This window comes from Brachyistius frenatus, unplaced genomic scaffold (genome assembly GCF_029030835.1).
Source record: "Brachyistius frenatus isolate BFR_SWC_R1_liver_20210118 unplaced genomic scaffold, ASM2903083v1 Contig_5, whole genome shotgun sequence".
NCBI lineage: Eukaryota > Metazoa > Chordata > Actinopteri > Embiotocidae > Brachyistius > Brachyistius frenatus.
In genome coordinates, this window is record NW_027210604.1 from 9570825 (window position 1) to 9586435 (window position 15611).

A 15611-nucleotide genomic window follows, 5' to 3' on the forward strand; every position below is an offset into this window, starting at 1 on the left:
GGATCAGCATCCAGTCCTCCTCTTCTACCTACACTCTGTGGCTGCACACACTTAAAGAAAAAACTCATTCACATTCACGTGTCTGTCTCCTGCCTGCGATTATGCCCAACTCTGACCCATTCTCGCCTACATTCCCGAGCCAACCCCACGGCTTTGTCACTCGTTGCTCCACAGTTGCATGACCACACAGGACTTGGCCAGAGAAAGGGCTGCACAGACACACTTCACTCCTGGGCTTTTGAGTTTTTCAAGCTGGCCAGTTTGGAGGACCTTTAACAGAAGCTGCCTGGAACACATGCAGAGAGATTTGACTAACTTGGAATCAGTTCATGTTACTTCCAGCAGCCTGCGCGGAGTGGAGGCCCCTCACATCAAATGTCTGCAACCAGCTCAACTAAAGAAGTCTGAGGAGAAATCAAACCAAAAGCAGCTTTTTCCCTGGATTTTGCTTGTTTTCCATTGCTGGACTGCATCTTTATTTTTGATTTGAGTAGTTTCCTTAAATACCGTGAGGACCCTCCGGTTCTTTACGGGTAAACACACTCACCTTCCAAGATGGACCCTCTAACAGACAGTCCACGCGTGCGCTCAGACAGCATGAGCAGCTCGGCATCTCAGGGCTCGAAGTCAAAGATGCTCCTCCGCCAGCGCTTGTCCCAGCTGATGACCTGCATAGAGGACCTGAGTTCTGATGATGAAGCCAGCGAGGAAGTATCTCGCACGCTGGATGAAGCATTTCAGCTCTGTGGACGCTTCATTCCCACAGATGAATTCAGGTTGACCAGTGCACATGCTTACTCACGCATACACAAGTTCACACAGATACACTCGCAACTGGTGTTTATGTTTCTAAGAAAAATGAAGAACTTCTTATACTTATGTAGTTTCACCCTGGAGAAAATATAGTAGAATCTAAATTATTAAGAAGAAAAAGTTTAATAAACTGTTTTGTTTTGTTTATTAGTTTTACATTTTTTGAGGGCACTAACAGTTGTATTGTAACAATATGTATTGTATTTTGAAATAAAGTAGAAATGAAAGCATGTATTAAGTTTGCATGCCAAAGTTGTATAGATTTCCATTGAACAATGACACTATTGTAATAACAACAAACAAAATGTAATATTGCGGCTAAAGTATTTGAGTACTTTCTCTTTTTCCATCCCTTTGGTCGAAACTCAACACTCTGACAGGCTGCACATGGTGACCTGGAACGTAGCCACAGCTGAGCCTCCTGAAGACGTCACCTCATTGCTGCAACTAAATGTCCAGCCCCCAGCAGACCTCTATGTGATTGGGTGAGAAATAACATTACATAAAGTGATTAACAAATGAGAGGTAATTATTTATTGGCTTGGCAAGAAAAGAAGGAAAAGATGCCACACTGGACCAAAGTAGCAGGATTAACGATGTCAGCGTGTCATTGTTTGCCTTTTGTTTGTGTTGGTGTGTGTCAGCCTGCAGGAGGTGAACGCCACCCCGGTGAGGTTCGTCTCAGACATGATGGTGGAGGACTCCTGGAGCCACGTTCTCATGGACACGCTGGCACCCAGAGGCTTTGTCAAGGTGACAGAGGACAGAAGAAGGAAATGGGATTTAGTACTGTCACCTGAATGAATGTGTTTTAACAGCAGATATAAACAAAACATACTTTAACACTGTGGGCATACATTTTTTGATTTTGTTTTATTTTACTTATATTTTTCATTCCTCTGTAAATATGCAGAAGCATTATATAATATAAGAATCCAGTTAATACTAGACTTATATGATTTGAAACTAGGATAAATAAAGACCAAAAATGTACAAAACTTGTACAACTTAAAATCTCTCTCTCTCTTCCTCCACCTGTGTCTAGGTCACATCAGTGAGGATGCAGGGTTTGCTGTTGCTGGTTTTTGCCAAACAAATTCATCTCCCCTTCATCAGAGACATGCAGACCACGTACACTCGCACTGGCCTCTTTGGCTACTGGGTAGGAAATTCGAATGGGGGTGCCGATTATCCCTGAACCCTGCAGACAACACTAATAAACTGTGCACACCAGGAATCTCACTGGCATCAGATGTTGTAGGGCTTAAACACATTATGAAAGGCCTATTGTGTTTGTTTAGTGGAATGTGCGACAGCTTTGAGAGAAAGAAATCACTGACAAAGAACTAAAACTGGTGCGGTACACTGAGGCAAATACTTGCAAGGCAAATGGTCTGAACCATAATCCACCTTAATCTGCAGTAAACAAATAAATCTGTATTTTTTTTTTCTTTCGATTGGTCTGCTGTCATTCCCTCTGAAAGATTAGATTGAAATCTTCCTCCTCCTCCCCTGTGTATCTGTGTCAGGGTAATAAAGGAGGCGTGTCCGTGCGTTTTTCCTTCTACGGCCACATGGTGTGCTTCCTCAACTGCCACCTCGCAGCTCACATGAACTACGCTCTGCAGCGCGTTGATGAGTTTGAGTACATCCTGGACACACAAGAGTTCGACATCTCTGACACCCCGAATGTCCTGGACCATAAGTCAGTGCATCCACACAGAGGCACGCAAACACTGTAAATATATGAGGGTTGTTGCACAGGAAAAATGGGGCCTCATCTTTTTCTCTCTCTTTCTCACAGGGTGGTGTTCTGTTTGGGGGATCTAAACTTCCGTATCGCAGATCACGGCTTGCACTTCCTCCGCTCATCCATCAACAGTGGACGTTTTAATTTGCTGTGGAACAGAGACCAGGTATTCCACCGCAGAGAGCAACATTCAAACGCACAATATCACACACTTGCTGAGTCATGTCATGTTCCTGCAGCTCCTCATGATGAAGAAGAAGGAACCTTTCCTGCAGGAGTTTGAGGAAGGGCCGTTAAATTTTAAACCCACCTACAAGTTTGACCGTAACTCTGACACCTATGATACCAGGTAACACGTGTCTGTGCAAACAGATATATTACGCACAAATACTCAACACATTAAAAACTTCATCGGTGCTCTTGTTTCTATTTGAATTTTGCACAGCACTCCAAAGACATGGTTGGGTTTTAAGTAAGACTCTATATTTGTTTGTGTTGCATGCCCCACAGTCCTTTATGTCTCAGTCACAGCACCATCACAAAGCTTTTTTCCACCACATCCTTAGTTGAAGCAAAACCCCTGAGACACACTGGACTGGCCACAGCAGTAAAACCCTGAAGCACAGTTATAGATGAGGTTGGGAGCAGCTCCTTCTTTTAGTCTTATCCATTCCTGACACCAGCAGCATGTGTGTGTGTCTCTCTGTCAGAAAGAGCACTGTGGCGCTGCCCCTAACCATGTACAGACCCAGGCCCCTGCAGCGCTGCAGCACCACCCTCTTCTTCCTCCTCACCTCCCTCACCTGGGGGCTGCTGTCTGTCTGTTTGGGGGGCTGGTACAGGGAGCTAGACCCGCCAAGGTGGGTATCTCCATAGATACGCCCCTTAAGAAAAAAGAGGGCACCCATATTATAGAATAGAGACATTGAGGGTTATTTGCATATAACCTACAATCAAGTATATGGAGAAACTGATGTAACTGACAAGACACAAATGTGTGAATTGCAGACATGATCTTCAAATCCATTAGACCTGAACTCCCCTCTGCACCCAGCACACCCCTGCTTTTTATAGTGAGTTAGTGTATATATCGGCTGTAATACCATTTCAAATGGTATTGTCCACTCGCAGCATCCCTCATCTCTCCTCAGCATGCTGCACTGTAGGTACAACTCTGCATTGCGCGTGTGTGTGTGTGTGTGTGTGTGTGTGTGTGTGTGTGTGTGTGTGTGTGTGTGTGTGTGTGTGTGTGTGTGTGTGTGTGTGTGTGTGTGTGTGTGTGTGTGTTTGTCTGGTTTGTGTTCTTTAACAGCACTTTTTTCTAAAATTTGTATATAAGAATTGTACGTTTGATTTCAATTGATTGACTTAAATGGATATGTGGCATATCAGGTAAGAAATGGAAACAAACATTTTAACTCAACCTCAAAGTAAAATTGTGATTGTGAACACTTTTATTTTCTCTGCTCAGTGGGAAGAAGAGGAAGCCAGCCTGGACAGATCGGATCCTCTGGCGGATTAAACCCAATAGCCTGACGTCACAGGACGATGATGATGATAAGGCATCGACTTCCACAGATGAAGCACAAGATGAGTATCCAATCCTGGTCGCCCAGGACAAATATACCAGTGACATGAGCTACGGAGTTAGTGACCATAAACCTGTCATTGCAACCTTCAGTGTGGAGGTGAGAGCAGATGCACTGTAAGACACGAGGACTCATGTTGGTCTTCTTCTTTCCCATTAATTCAAACAGAAGAGCTTTTCCTGCATTTTTAAAGCGCCTTCTCAATATTCCTGTCTTTCCAACAGCTGAGGAAATTCTTTGACACTCCACTTGTGCATGTATCTCCTGTGGGTTTATGGAGTGCTGACCAGGATGCACTTTTAACCTACACCGTCCAAGAGGACTTCTTGTCTTCCACATGGGACTGGATTGGCCTATACAAGGTACTGGGACAGATGTAGACAAATAAAGTCAGATGGTAAAACAAAATGACACTAGGTGGATTTGAACTGATGGGTTTGTTGACCTGCAGGTGGGATTTAAAAGTGCGTCTGACTATCAAACCTTTGTTTGGGTCAGAGAGATTGACCTGCCAGAGATAAATGAAGTCATCCAGGTAAGGTGCATTTTTGAGGTATTTGTTTTGACACCTGCTGTATGATTGTTTGCTTAATTTACGTGTGTGTGTGTGTGTGTGTGTGTGTGTGTGTGTGTGTGTGTGTGTGTGTGTGTGTGTGTGTGTGTGTGTGTGTGTGTGTGTGTGTGTGTGTGTGTGTGTGTGTGTGTGTGTGTGTGTGTGTGTGTGTGTGTGTGTGTTGTTTGCAGATAAGTGTGGATAAAAATGAGATCCCTCTGCTTGGTGGACTGTATGTTTTGGGTTACTTCAGCACAAACATGCAAAGCATCCTTGGCCTCAGTGCTAGCTTCCAGGTGAGTGGACCATTATCACCTCTGTATTTTGTTATGTGTCATCATCTTATTATCACTTGTTTAATTAGAGGATGATCATGTCTATCTATTTATGTGATCACTAAGTGTATATCTGCTGAAAGAAATGTGCATGGCACTGTACTACCTTCTGAATCCCAACTTTGTTTTGGTCCTGCAGATCCTGGAGTCAAAGCGCGCTGTCATGGAAGGCCTCGTTCCTGAAGAGATCAATGGGGTCAACAAATAAGAACAAATTTACTGCAGGGCTGCATTTTACTCCTGTCTGCTGCAAAGTCCCACAGATTTGATTCAGACTTTAAAATGCCCAGAGATGAACTCCCTCATCTACTAGATAAGCCGACTCTGTCATTAAATAATGGCCACCGCACAGTGCCAACACATGGACTGGAAACTTCAATTAGTTTTTTCCTACTCTGCCTTCAAGGTTCAATCACAGTGGAGCAGGTTTGCTACAAAAAAATAAAAATCACTTTAATGAGCAGCCTAGCAGCGGATCCAGAGGCCTTTTTAGCCTATCAGACAACAATTACAGGAATAAACATGCCAAACTACACAGGTGCTTTAAAACAAAAATTGTGTTAAGTTTTGTTTTTGAAAATAGTAGAAGTGCACTGTGGGTCAATATAGTCCTCTGTCAAAGATTATTTGAATATACATTTTTATCTTTTGGTTTGGTCTACATTAGTGCCCCTGCAGGTTATACAGTAATCATGACACTTGTATAGAAGATTCTATGTTGATGCAGACTATTTTGCTTTATGTTATAATAATGAAGAAAGATACATCTGATAATTGAGTTTTAAAATTCTTTATATGGGCTGTTTGCACCAACTGTTGGACCCAAGTGTCTCAGAGAAGTAGGAGAAAAAACACTTGAATTACTCATCCAACATTTAATATTAGATATGGGCTTTGATGGGGATTTCTACACTGAGTAATATATTGCTTTGTAACAATATGTGTAATGTAAATGAGGATAATGTAAATCTAATGTGCACAATGACCCTAAGGCAGCAAATAGAATAATGATTATAATTTGATTTTACATGGATTTAAAGATTTATTTATCCTGCTCTAAGTTGTGATTTCTCAACAGAATGCAATACAGGGTTCCTTTTCTATTCCAAAGCAAAAATTATGATTGTTTTCAAAGAAGAAATGTGTGTGCATGTGTTGAAATTGTGTATATCTGGTTGTTTGATTGAATGAATGCAACAAGAAGTTAAGCTGAAGGATGTGAGGTAACAAACCACTGGAAAAGAAGTGCTGTGAAATCTGTCTGTGATCACTGTGACTTATATTTCAAATGTAAGTAGGATGTTTTCCTCTTGATGAAAACTTGCCAACTCAATCCATCCTCTCAACAAGTTTGCAGTCTAATAAAAACTGAAAATTACCAGCTGACTGAAAGTATGTTGATATATTGCATAAGAACTGATTTATTTGTGATTATATTAATACAAATAATGTGACATGTTTTCCCCTCCAAGGTTAATGACGAATTAGGGGGATAGTGATGAGTACTAAGTTAAAACACCAGTAATTCAGAACTGTAACCTTAGCCTAAGAATTTTATTTTATTACAACAGAATCAATTTCAGTGAATCAAACACATGCAATCAAACCCAATTCTGACTTGAGGGCATGAAATTAAGAAAACCTCTGACTATTTTCTCTTTCACCTTAAATCTGTAGGCTCATTGCAGAGTTTATTGCACATACAGAACCAACCTATTCAGACTTATAGGTTCATCTGGGTGTTTATGTGGTGTTAGATGTCATTTATTTATAAGTCATTAGCTATTTTATTTTCACATCATTTCTGGTAAACTTGAAAGAACTACATGGAAACCTAAATATTTCAGATTCATAGGGTTAACAGACAAACCCGTCACGTTATTTATCTATAGGCCTACATATGATTGTATGTTCAAATGTGTATTTGAATATGCATAATACCAGTATTATGCTGCTAAATGGCCTATATCATTTCTCGCTACTATAAACGAGACAACGTAGTAGGACTAAGACATATAGACAGATATGACTCCTAATTAATACATTAGTAATTAAAACTGCAAGCAGTGATAAGCGGGCCCTCGCATGCTGCACGTCGAGGATCCAGCGGGTCGGGGCCGCCGGCTCCCCGACGTGCAGCACGCAAGGGTCTGCATATTCCCGCTTGCAGTTTTTATTTTTTTCTCGATCTCGTTCCTTATTCTTCTCAAAAGAAATTGCCTTTTTTTGGCGGCTCTAACATCTTCAAAAACTCATGAAAGTTGGTGCCTGACGCAAGTTTCATGAGGTTTGGAGCATCGTTTGACCATAAACTTCAACTTCCTGTGTCACGGTGAAACATCAAACTTAGCCTCATCACCCTGACTATACAATATACAAAAATGACTTTTATCACTTTTTGGAGTGTGACCTTTTTCTGAACTGACGTGATTGCCTCAAGTGGGGATTGAACCCAGTTACTTCTCACTGAGGCAAATGCTCTAACAATTGCACCACTGTGTCATACAATAGCATGTTGTCCAAAATATTAAAAAAAACAAAAAAAATCATACTCAACTAAACAGGAAGTCCGCCATTTTTAATTTAGTCACCTTTTTTGGCTATTGGCATGTGTTGTATTTTAACAAATTCCTCCTACAGACTTTGATGTACCGACCTGAAGTTGTGTCTGTCCTATCTTATGAAAAGTTATCAAAGGAATTTATTTTCGTCGATCAGTGTGCCCGTGGCGGCCATTTTCAGCGTCTCGCCATGAAACTACAAGTTGCTGTAACTTTTATGTACATATTCCAATCTTCCTCAAACGTTACATCCCTGATAAAAGTCTGCCATGATCACATGAACCTAAATTTGGGTAAGAATAGCCTTAACATGTTGATGATGATATATTGAGAAGCCTTATCGTCAAAGGGCATCGCTACGGTGATGTGGCAAACTTTGTTGTTTTAAATTATTAAAAGTCATGACAAAGTGGGGGGGGTTGAACCCCAAACTTTTGGCTGAGAGTCAACAGTGCTAACCACCAATCTCCCCAGGAAATGGTCTGCATTGTGAGAAATCTTTGGCTCACTGCAACCTATAACTCCACTGTCTACAAATATTCATTCAAAAGTGACCAAAATTGCCGCAGACATTCTTTGGATAGTAGATATACTTGTTTTCAAGGAGGTCTGCAGTGATATTAAATATCTTCCTATAATGTGTAATGTATGCAAAACTTTTTCAATTTCTTCAAACATTTCAACTTAACTAAAAGTTGAATTACCATCAACGGGCCAAGGTGGAATTTGAACCATTAATAGCAACCTTGGTGAAGTAGACTCTTTTACCTGTTGAGTTAACCAGTTGAAATCACTGGAAAAGCTCTGAGTAAACTCAGTGAAACACTTTCTCCGTCGCAACTCTTTCTTCAGCGCTGAAGATACTCCAGCGGTCTACGATGCTGTTTCAGAGCTGGAAATGACCTCATGAGGATGCTGTTCGAGCCCCGCTCATGGTATTACACATGTTTCACAGAGGGCGAGACCCTCTAAGGGTAACCCACATGGTTGTGCATTTGCTGGTTTTGGGTTTGTGTTGTAAATGCAGTCATGCCAATACCAAACCAAAGGTCAACAATAATACAAAAAGTCAATCACAAAAAAGAAAGGGTGTGTCTTCTTGCATTTCTGTCCAAACTCCCACAAACTTTAATCCCATTTATACATTTTAATGCCATAGAATGACTTTTTTTTTTTTAAAATCATATTTCAGACAACATGCTCCAGTATGACAGAGATGTTGTGGTTAAAGCAGTTGCCTCACAGTGAGAAGTAACTGGGTTCAATCCCCACTTGAGGCATCATGTCAGTTCAGAAAAAGGTCACACTCCAAAAAATGATTAAAAAAAAAAAAAAAAAAAAAAGACAGCATGTCGTCCAAAAAGTGACTCAAAATTAATTTTTGTATATAGTATAGCCAGGACGATGATGTTATGATGTTATGATGTTTGATATTTCGTTGTGACACAGGAAGTTGAAGTTTAAGGTCATTAGATGCTCCAAACCTCACGAAACTTGTGTCAGGCACCAACTTTCATAAGTTTTTGAAGATGTTAAATCCGCCAAAAAAAAGGGATTTTTTTTATTTTTTTTTTTTAAGAAGAATAAGGAACGAGATCGAGAAAAAAAAAAAAGAAGTAAACTGCAAGGGGGAATATGCAGACCTTCGTGCAGCGTGCTGAGGGCCCGCAGATCACTGCTTACAGTTTTAATGACATTATTATTATTATTATTATTATTATTATTATTATTATTATTAGTGTTAGTAGAAGAAGTATCATCATTTACACAGAGTATTTAAAAAAATTTAAAAAAAAAAATAGAGCAGGGAACTACAGAAATATAATAAAGGTTAAAGATGAGTATGGTAAACTCCCATAATGCATTGCGCGGAGCTGTTCACAGACATGACAACTTCGGCTTCCTGGTAAATCTTTCGCTGAAAGGCTCTTCGGTGATAAACACGTGGGGAGCTCTAACGCGCCGTTACTGAGCTTAAAGGTAAAGTTTTAGCGTATTTATTAGTCGATCCAGAGTCAGATCAAACTCGACCCGGTTGTGTGGACGGATGTCGGCTCTCCTCCTGCTCTGTAAAAGATGTTCTCAAAAGATTTAGATGTTGAAAATGTTAGCTGACTGCAGGCTAGCGCGGTTAGCCAACATGCTCCCGGCTGTTTCCTAAATAAACGTCAGTGAGTTAAGGTAATGGGTATTGTGTCGTAAAGTGTTGCTTCGACGTGGACAATATTTCAAAATTGAGATTTGACAGCACCTCGTGGCGAACTACATCCGTTTTAATAGGATGGACAGGCTAATGCTAAATCTGTTAACAAATCCAGTGTCAAGGTTTGGGCTTTTAGTGATGCAGCACCCGTGAGCCTCAAACACGTTCACAACGTAATCCAGGAGCTGCTTAGAGCAGGTATCTGCCATTCAGAGAGGGACTATTCAAATAAACGTATTTATGATTGTGTATTTATCTCTCTCCCTCCTCTCCCTCCTGGTATGTAAAAATATCTTGTCAGATCCAAAGCAAACAGATGACGATGAGTGAGGACGTGGAGCGGCTGCTGATCCAGTTTCAGGACGAGAATGGGGAGCTCCTGGGCTCCCCCTTTGATGTGCCTCTAGATATAACCCAGGACAAACTACAGCTCGTCTGCAATGCGCTGCTACAGAAAGTAACCTGACGTTTAATAACTTAATTCACACATCTTCACGTGTCGGCTTTCCATCTTTCGTATTCAGCCACGTTTTGTCCACCTCCATGATATTTCCTTTTAAATAGCCTCAGAGGTTAACATACTAACGGTGAATATTACGGTGGAAATCACTTGGAACGATCCCGATCGTATTTCTCACTGTTATTTCAACTGTATTCAAGTAACCAACTGCAGATGGCTTTATTGAAAATGTATTAACGCCTTAATACAACTGTCTTGAGATCATCTCTTTAGCCCTTCTTAGACATTTAAGTTCTTCAAAGCTGAAATGTAAGATTGAGTGAATGTCTTGTTCTTTTGCTGTCGTCCTCTTGCAGGAGGAGCCAGTGCCGCTGGCGTTTTTTGTGCGCGGAGAGGCCGAGGTGGTGTCTAGTTTGGGATCATGTGTTAAGGCTCTTGAAGTCGAGACTGAGCAGATTCTGCCGGTGGTGTACCAGCCTCAGGCTGTCTTCAAGGTCCGGGCTGTGGCCCGCTGTACCAGCACACTCCAAGGACACACAGAGGCCGTCATCTCAACTGCCTTCAGCCCCACTGGCAAGTGAGTAACTCTGACAGAGTGAACAACTGTCAGCTTTTCTTTGCCAATTTGTCAACAGACTATAAGATACATCAACACATAGAGGGGATTAAAACAATACATAATGTTCTCAAGTCACACCCCTGGGGAGATATAAGTAGCTGCTAATGAATTTGTCATTGTTTGTTTCAGATATCTGGCCAGCGGTTCAGGTGATACCACAGTGCGTTTTTGGGACCTGACAACTGAGACACCTCACCACACCGCCAGAGGTACAAAGTCACTTCTATAAGGCAGCATCGTTCGCTATTCATCAAGATACAGATGATTGATTGATGGTTTTATACACCACTAAACTGTGTTGTGCTTTGTTTAAGGACACACACATTGGGTGCTTAGCATCGCCTGGTCACCTGATGGCAAGAAGCTGGCTTCAGGGTGCAAGAACAGTCAGGTGGGCTTCAAACACACACACACACACACACACACACACACACACACACACACACACACACACACACACACACACACACACACACACACACACGTACGTCTGACCTGTGTGTATTACGATGTATTCCGTGATGTATTTACTTCTGGTTTGGCTGTGTCTGCAGATCTTTCTGTGGGATCCAGTGACGGGTGCACAGATGGGGAAGACTTTGACAGGACACACCAAGTGGATCACTTGGCTCTGCTGGGAACCTCTCCATCTGTGAGTTCATCACTTTCTCACTTCTGGAAATTGCTGTCTTTTACTTCACTGCAGACTTGAAATCCCATTCAGATGCAGTTTGTGTATCAATGTATTTTACCTCTGAAACGGCACCTTTTATTCCTTTTTCATCGAGGATTTTTGAATATGTTACACAAGATATAACAGGGTTAGATTATTGGAGAAGTAGTTAGTTTCAGAATCCTGAGCTTGCTGGCTGGCTGTCATGAGGTACTGGGACACTTGAATAAAAAGGATCCTTTACATAATTTCCTGTACAACATGGGACATTTATTCAGTTCACTAAAATATTGTGAAACAGAAAACCAAAATATAGTTGCATAGTATACTTTATAAATACGTTCTGTTCCAGAAGTGAGAATGATCATCCAACTAAAAATCAAGCATTGCAATATAACTTTACCGATAAAAAAAAAAAAAAAAATCTAATCTGTGGCTTCTATGCAGACGAACATGTAGCCACGGCTGCCTCAAAGCTACAATCTCCCATAAATCCAAGTCAGATGTTTGTAAATGTCACCAGTGTGACAGCAGAGGCGGGTCATCGATAAGTCGGACCGTCATGACTAGTCCCAACTTGTCCAAATTATATTATATTCTACAGATAGAGACCCGAACACTGGGAGAGTTATATCATGAATATTGAAGTAATGATGACATAACTACGCTGACAAGCTGGTCAATTTTCCGGTTAGTTTTGGAAAAGCCAACAATGAATTGCTATTTATCGGTGAAATTACAAGAGTTGCGAAGTGCTGTAGTGTGGCGTTTGTCAACTGGTGGGTCGCGACCTATTTCAAGTTGGTCATGATGTGTGCGTTGTTTAAAAAAAATTTTTTTTTAAAAAGTTGAGGTGGGAAGAAAATCGTAACTTTTTTTAACGTCAAAATAATTCCTGCTTTTCTTTTAAAGGCACTCGTTTCCCATGACGCAGCATGCATGGGGTAGCCATTTGCTGCTAATGCTGTCATGTCCACAGTCTAAAACTACACTCGTCACAGCAGTAGTTTGCATTTGTAAACATGGCAACACTCAAATACAGCAGTGACTGTATGAAATCTGGGTTTTTCTTACACTGAGGACAAAAGCTCAGTGATGCCCATTGCTGGCACATGAAAGCATGAAACAATAACACTCCGCCTATAAAAACAAACCTGTTCACTACTTTCAAAGATGACTCGAGGAGCTAAAGGCATCGCAAAAGTGCCTCACGTCTTCATGTGTGAAGCAAGAGCAGGAAGTCAGCATTTTACCACGTAGCTCACCAGTTTCCAAAGTCCAAAGAAGAAGACCTTATGTTACCTGAGAGGTGCTTGATCAATCTGCATGTTGTTCAGTATGTATCCCCTCATTGGCTTTCTCTGCTACAGTTCCTTTTAGATTTTTTTATGAAACTTCATGAGCATCACCAGTTTAATTTATAGCATATTTACCTTTTAATTCAAGATAAGTCTGCTTTTTTTAAATTTCATTTAAAAGGTACGTTTTAAGTTTGAATTGCATATATATACATGTTTGTATGGGAGATTACACGGCGTTACAGAAGCTAGTAGGAGAGAGAAGCTAGTGCCTGCAGGTGTCTGTAGTGTGCCGGTGTTGTTAGATTTTGAATTGGGACTGACTAAAACATTCTGCTCTGATCCACCTCCTCTTCTCCCTTTCAGTAACCCAGAGTGTCGGTTCTTAGCCAGTTGCTCTAAGGATGGCTCGGTACGGATCTGGGACACTGTGTTGGGACGCTGCGAGAAGATCCTGACTGGACACACTCAGTCAGTCACCTGTGTGAAGTGGGGAGGAGATGGACTGCTGTACACTTCTTCCCAGGACAGGACAGTCAAAGTGTGGAGAGCGAAAGATGTAAGTGTGTGTGGCTGAGTCGCAAACAGTATCCGTTGCCTCGAACAGACAGAGTTAAATGAGAGGGAGGAGACATCTGCGTGGCAAAGAGTAATGAGATGTGATTATCTGTTGACATAGGGTGTCCAGTGCAGGACTCTGCAGGGCCACGCCCACTGGGTGAACACTCTTGCTCTCAGCACAGACTATGTCTTGCGTACTGGAGCATTTGAACCTGCCACTGCCACCATTAACCCTCAGGATCTCACCGGATCACGTAAGGCCCGCCACTCTTGTGGTACACTTGTTTCGATGTTTATAAGAGGATGTATGAAGTAACACGTTTTTTTTTTTTTTTTTGTTTTTTTCCCCCAGTGGATGAGCTGAAGGAGAGAGCCTTGCAGAGATATAATAAAGTTAGGGTAAGTACTGTCGATTGTGACGTGTAAAAGTCCATCCGACACGTCCCTGTTGCAGTGCCCAGACGCTGTTCTTATGCTGCAGGGTTCAGCTCCAGAGCGCTTGGTGTCAGGCTCAGATGATTTCACCTTGTTCATGTGGAATCCTGCAGAGGACAAGAAGCCGTTGGCCAGGATGACCGGCCACAGCGCTCTGGTCAACGAAGTGCTCTTCTCCCCAGACACCAGGCTGCTTGCCTCCGCCTCCTTCGATAAGTCCATTAAAATCTGGGATGGACGCAATGGAAAGTAAGAAAATCTCTCCGCCGCAAAACTCCTCTCATCTCTTCACGGATGAGAACTCGAATGAATCTGCATGTAATACTTCGGTTGTCCAGCTGATGGCACTGTCAGCTTAAGATGTGTGTCTCAATAATGTCCACCGCTTGTCCACTTGCCCACAGGTACTTAATGTCCCTGCGGGGCCATGTGGCATCTGTGTATCAAGTGGCGTGGTCGGCAGACAGCAGGCTGCTGGTCAGCGGCAGCAGCGACAGCACACTTAAAGTTTGGGACATCAAGACTGGGAAGCTAAACATGGACCTTCCTGGCCATGCTGACGAGGTGAGGGAAAGAACACTGCCATCGCTTCTTCCTCAGAAATGTGTGTTGACAGTATTTTTTTTATTAATCGCTTTGTTTCTTACCTGCTTAGGTTTATACAGTGGACTGGAGTCCTGATGGGCAGCGAGTGGCCAGTGGCGGGAAAGACAAATGTCTCCGAATGTGAGTGTGACACCAGGAAGCCTCTTTCTTTTTATCCGTTTATTAGAGGGGTCAATGCTTCCTCACACCGAAACCTTTGGTCTTGTGTTGTCCATTTCCAGATGGAGGAGATAGCCACGTCGCCGTTCTTCGTCCTGACTTCCGCAGAGGATGTCACAGCTTCTACTGTCAAGAAGCCTGGCAGCTGGAGCAAAAGGTGGATAGACTGCATCTAAACACACTTTATGACACTGTCTGTCAATAACGGCATTGTGTCGAGGAACTCCAGTCTTCAAGTCACAATACAAATGCCCTTCAACCTGGGTGGGAATGTTAACGTTGGAAGACTGTAAAGGTGTTTGGCTTGACACCCATCCGTGCATACATCTGAACCAGATCATCCGCAGCACCTTAAGCCTTACTAGATGAACTATACACTGTTGGTGACTGGTGGACCAGCAAGACAACAGGTGGGAGCACTAATACCTTCCTCTGATTTCAGTGGCGACAGAGGTCGTCCTGCTCCCTCAGCCTTTAATCTCCTCGGTCCTGAAGTCAGCAAAGCCTCAACCTGCAGGTTTTTCAGCAGGCTGTAGTGAAGCCAAGTGTCACCAAGTCTGAACTGTGAGTCACATCCCGCTGTTGAAACGACTTGTTCAACATTCCAGTTACACGAGTGTAAAGAATCAGCTTTAAATTAAGTGTTTATCGTGTTGACATGGCTTTAAGTGGTAGTATGGTCTTAAAAGTGTTAATGGAAACCAGCAGGTAAAAATATTATTCATTATTTATCATAAACGTTAGGTCTTTTAAGCTCTGCTACCTATTGCATGGTGTTCACCCTCCTGTCAATCAACCAATTTGTGAAAATATGGAACATCTATTTTTCCCATTCGTCACTGTACAAATAAACCTTTTTAAAATGGTTTTTAAAATGTTTCATGCATCCTTGAATGCATTACTTGTGCCTCAATTTGCATAATTTTGAGTTTTTATAGTTTATACCATCTGTTGAGGTCATTTTTAAAAGGTACTGGTCGGTTAAAGGACTAGAAT

At 42.0% G+C, this 15611-nt stretch overlaps 2 protein-coding genes across 3 annotated transcripts; both read left to right on the plus strand.

Annotated features, from left to right (window-relative positions):
* Nucleotides 1-555: 555 nt before the first annotated feature.
* On the plus strand, nucleotides 556-5575 carry inpp5kb (inositol polyphosphate-5-phosphatase Kb). The gene is made up of 13 exons (XM_069722616.1): nucleotides 556-776; nucleotides 1194-1298; nucleotides 1458-1566; nucleotides 1859-1975; nucleotides 2343-2518; nucleotides 2618-2729; nucleotides 2803-2912; nucleotides 3009-3035; nucleotides 4035-4251; nucleotides 4377-4514; nucleotides 4604-4692; nucleotides 4902-5001; nucleotides 5180-5575. The coding sequence occupies exons 1-13, from the start codon at nucleotides 556-558 to the stop codon at nucleotides 5246-5248; spliced, it is 1590 nt and encodes a 529-aa protein (XP_069578717.1). The 3' UTR covers nucleotides 5249-5575.
* Nucleotides 5576-9518: 3943 nt separating this feature from the next.
* nle1 (notchless homolog 1 (Drosophila)) lies at nucleotides 9519-15480 on the plus strand. Of its 2 annotated transcripts, none has more exons than XM_069721539.1 (13): nucleotides 9519-9581; nucleotides 10106-10261; nucleotides 10621-10841; nucleotides 11013-11092; nucleotides 11198-11274; nucleotides 11438-11535; nucleotides 13221-13413; nucleotides 13534-13669; nucleotides 13768-13814; nucleotides 13897-14099; nucleotides 14255-14414; nucleotides 14506-14576; nucleotides 14678-15480. In XM_069721539.1, the coding sequence occupies exons 2-13, from the start codon at nucleotides 10121-10123 to the stop codon at nucleotides 14688-14690; spliced, it is 1440 nt and encodes a 479-aa protein (XP_069577640.1). In that variant the 5' UTR covers nucleotides 9519-9581; nucleotides 10106-10120; the 3' UTR covers nucleotides 14691-15480. The 2 variants fall into 2 exon arrangements, with proteins under 2 accessions (XP_069577640.1, XP_069577648.1); XM_069721547.1 differs by lacking the exon at nucleotides 9519-9581 and adding an exon at nucleotides 9802-10002.
* Nucleotides 15481-15611: the final 131 nt, after the last annotated feature.

What these genes read in the sequence shown, in the direction of transcription:
- inpp5kb (XM_069722616.1), top strand. Translation starts at nt 556, where the DNA reads ATGGACCCTCTAACAGACAGTCCACGCGTGCGCTCAGACAGCATGAGC. An exon ending in TTGCAACCTTCAGTGTGGAG is followed by an intron (nt 4,252 to 4,376) that starts GTGAGAGCAGAT and finishes TCTTTCCAACAG; the next exon opens with CTGAGGAAATTCTTTGACAC. An exon ending in ACTGGATTGGCCTATACAAG is followed by an intron (nt 4,515 to 4,603) that starts GTACTGGGACAG and finishes GTTGACCTGCAG; the next exon opens with GTGGGATTTAAAAGTGCGTC.
- nle1 (XM_069721539.1), top strand. Translation starts at nt 10,121, where the DNA reads ATGACGATGAGTGAGGACGTGGAGCGGCTGCTGATCCAGTTTCAGGAC. An exon ending in TGCTGGGAACCTCTCCATCT is followed by an intron (nt 11,536 to 13,220) that starts GTGAGTTCATCA and finishes TCTCCCTTTCAG; the next exon opens with TAACCCAGAGTGTCGGTTCT. An exon ending in AAGTGTGGAGAGCGAAAGAT is followed by an intron (nt 13,414 to 13,533) that starts GTAAGTGTGTGT and finishes CTGTTGACATAG; the next exon opens with GGTGTCCAGTGCAGGACTCT.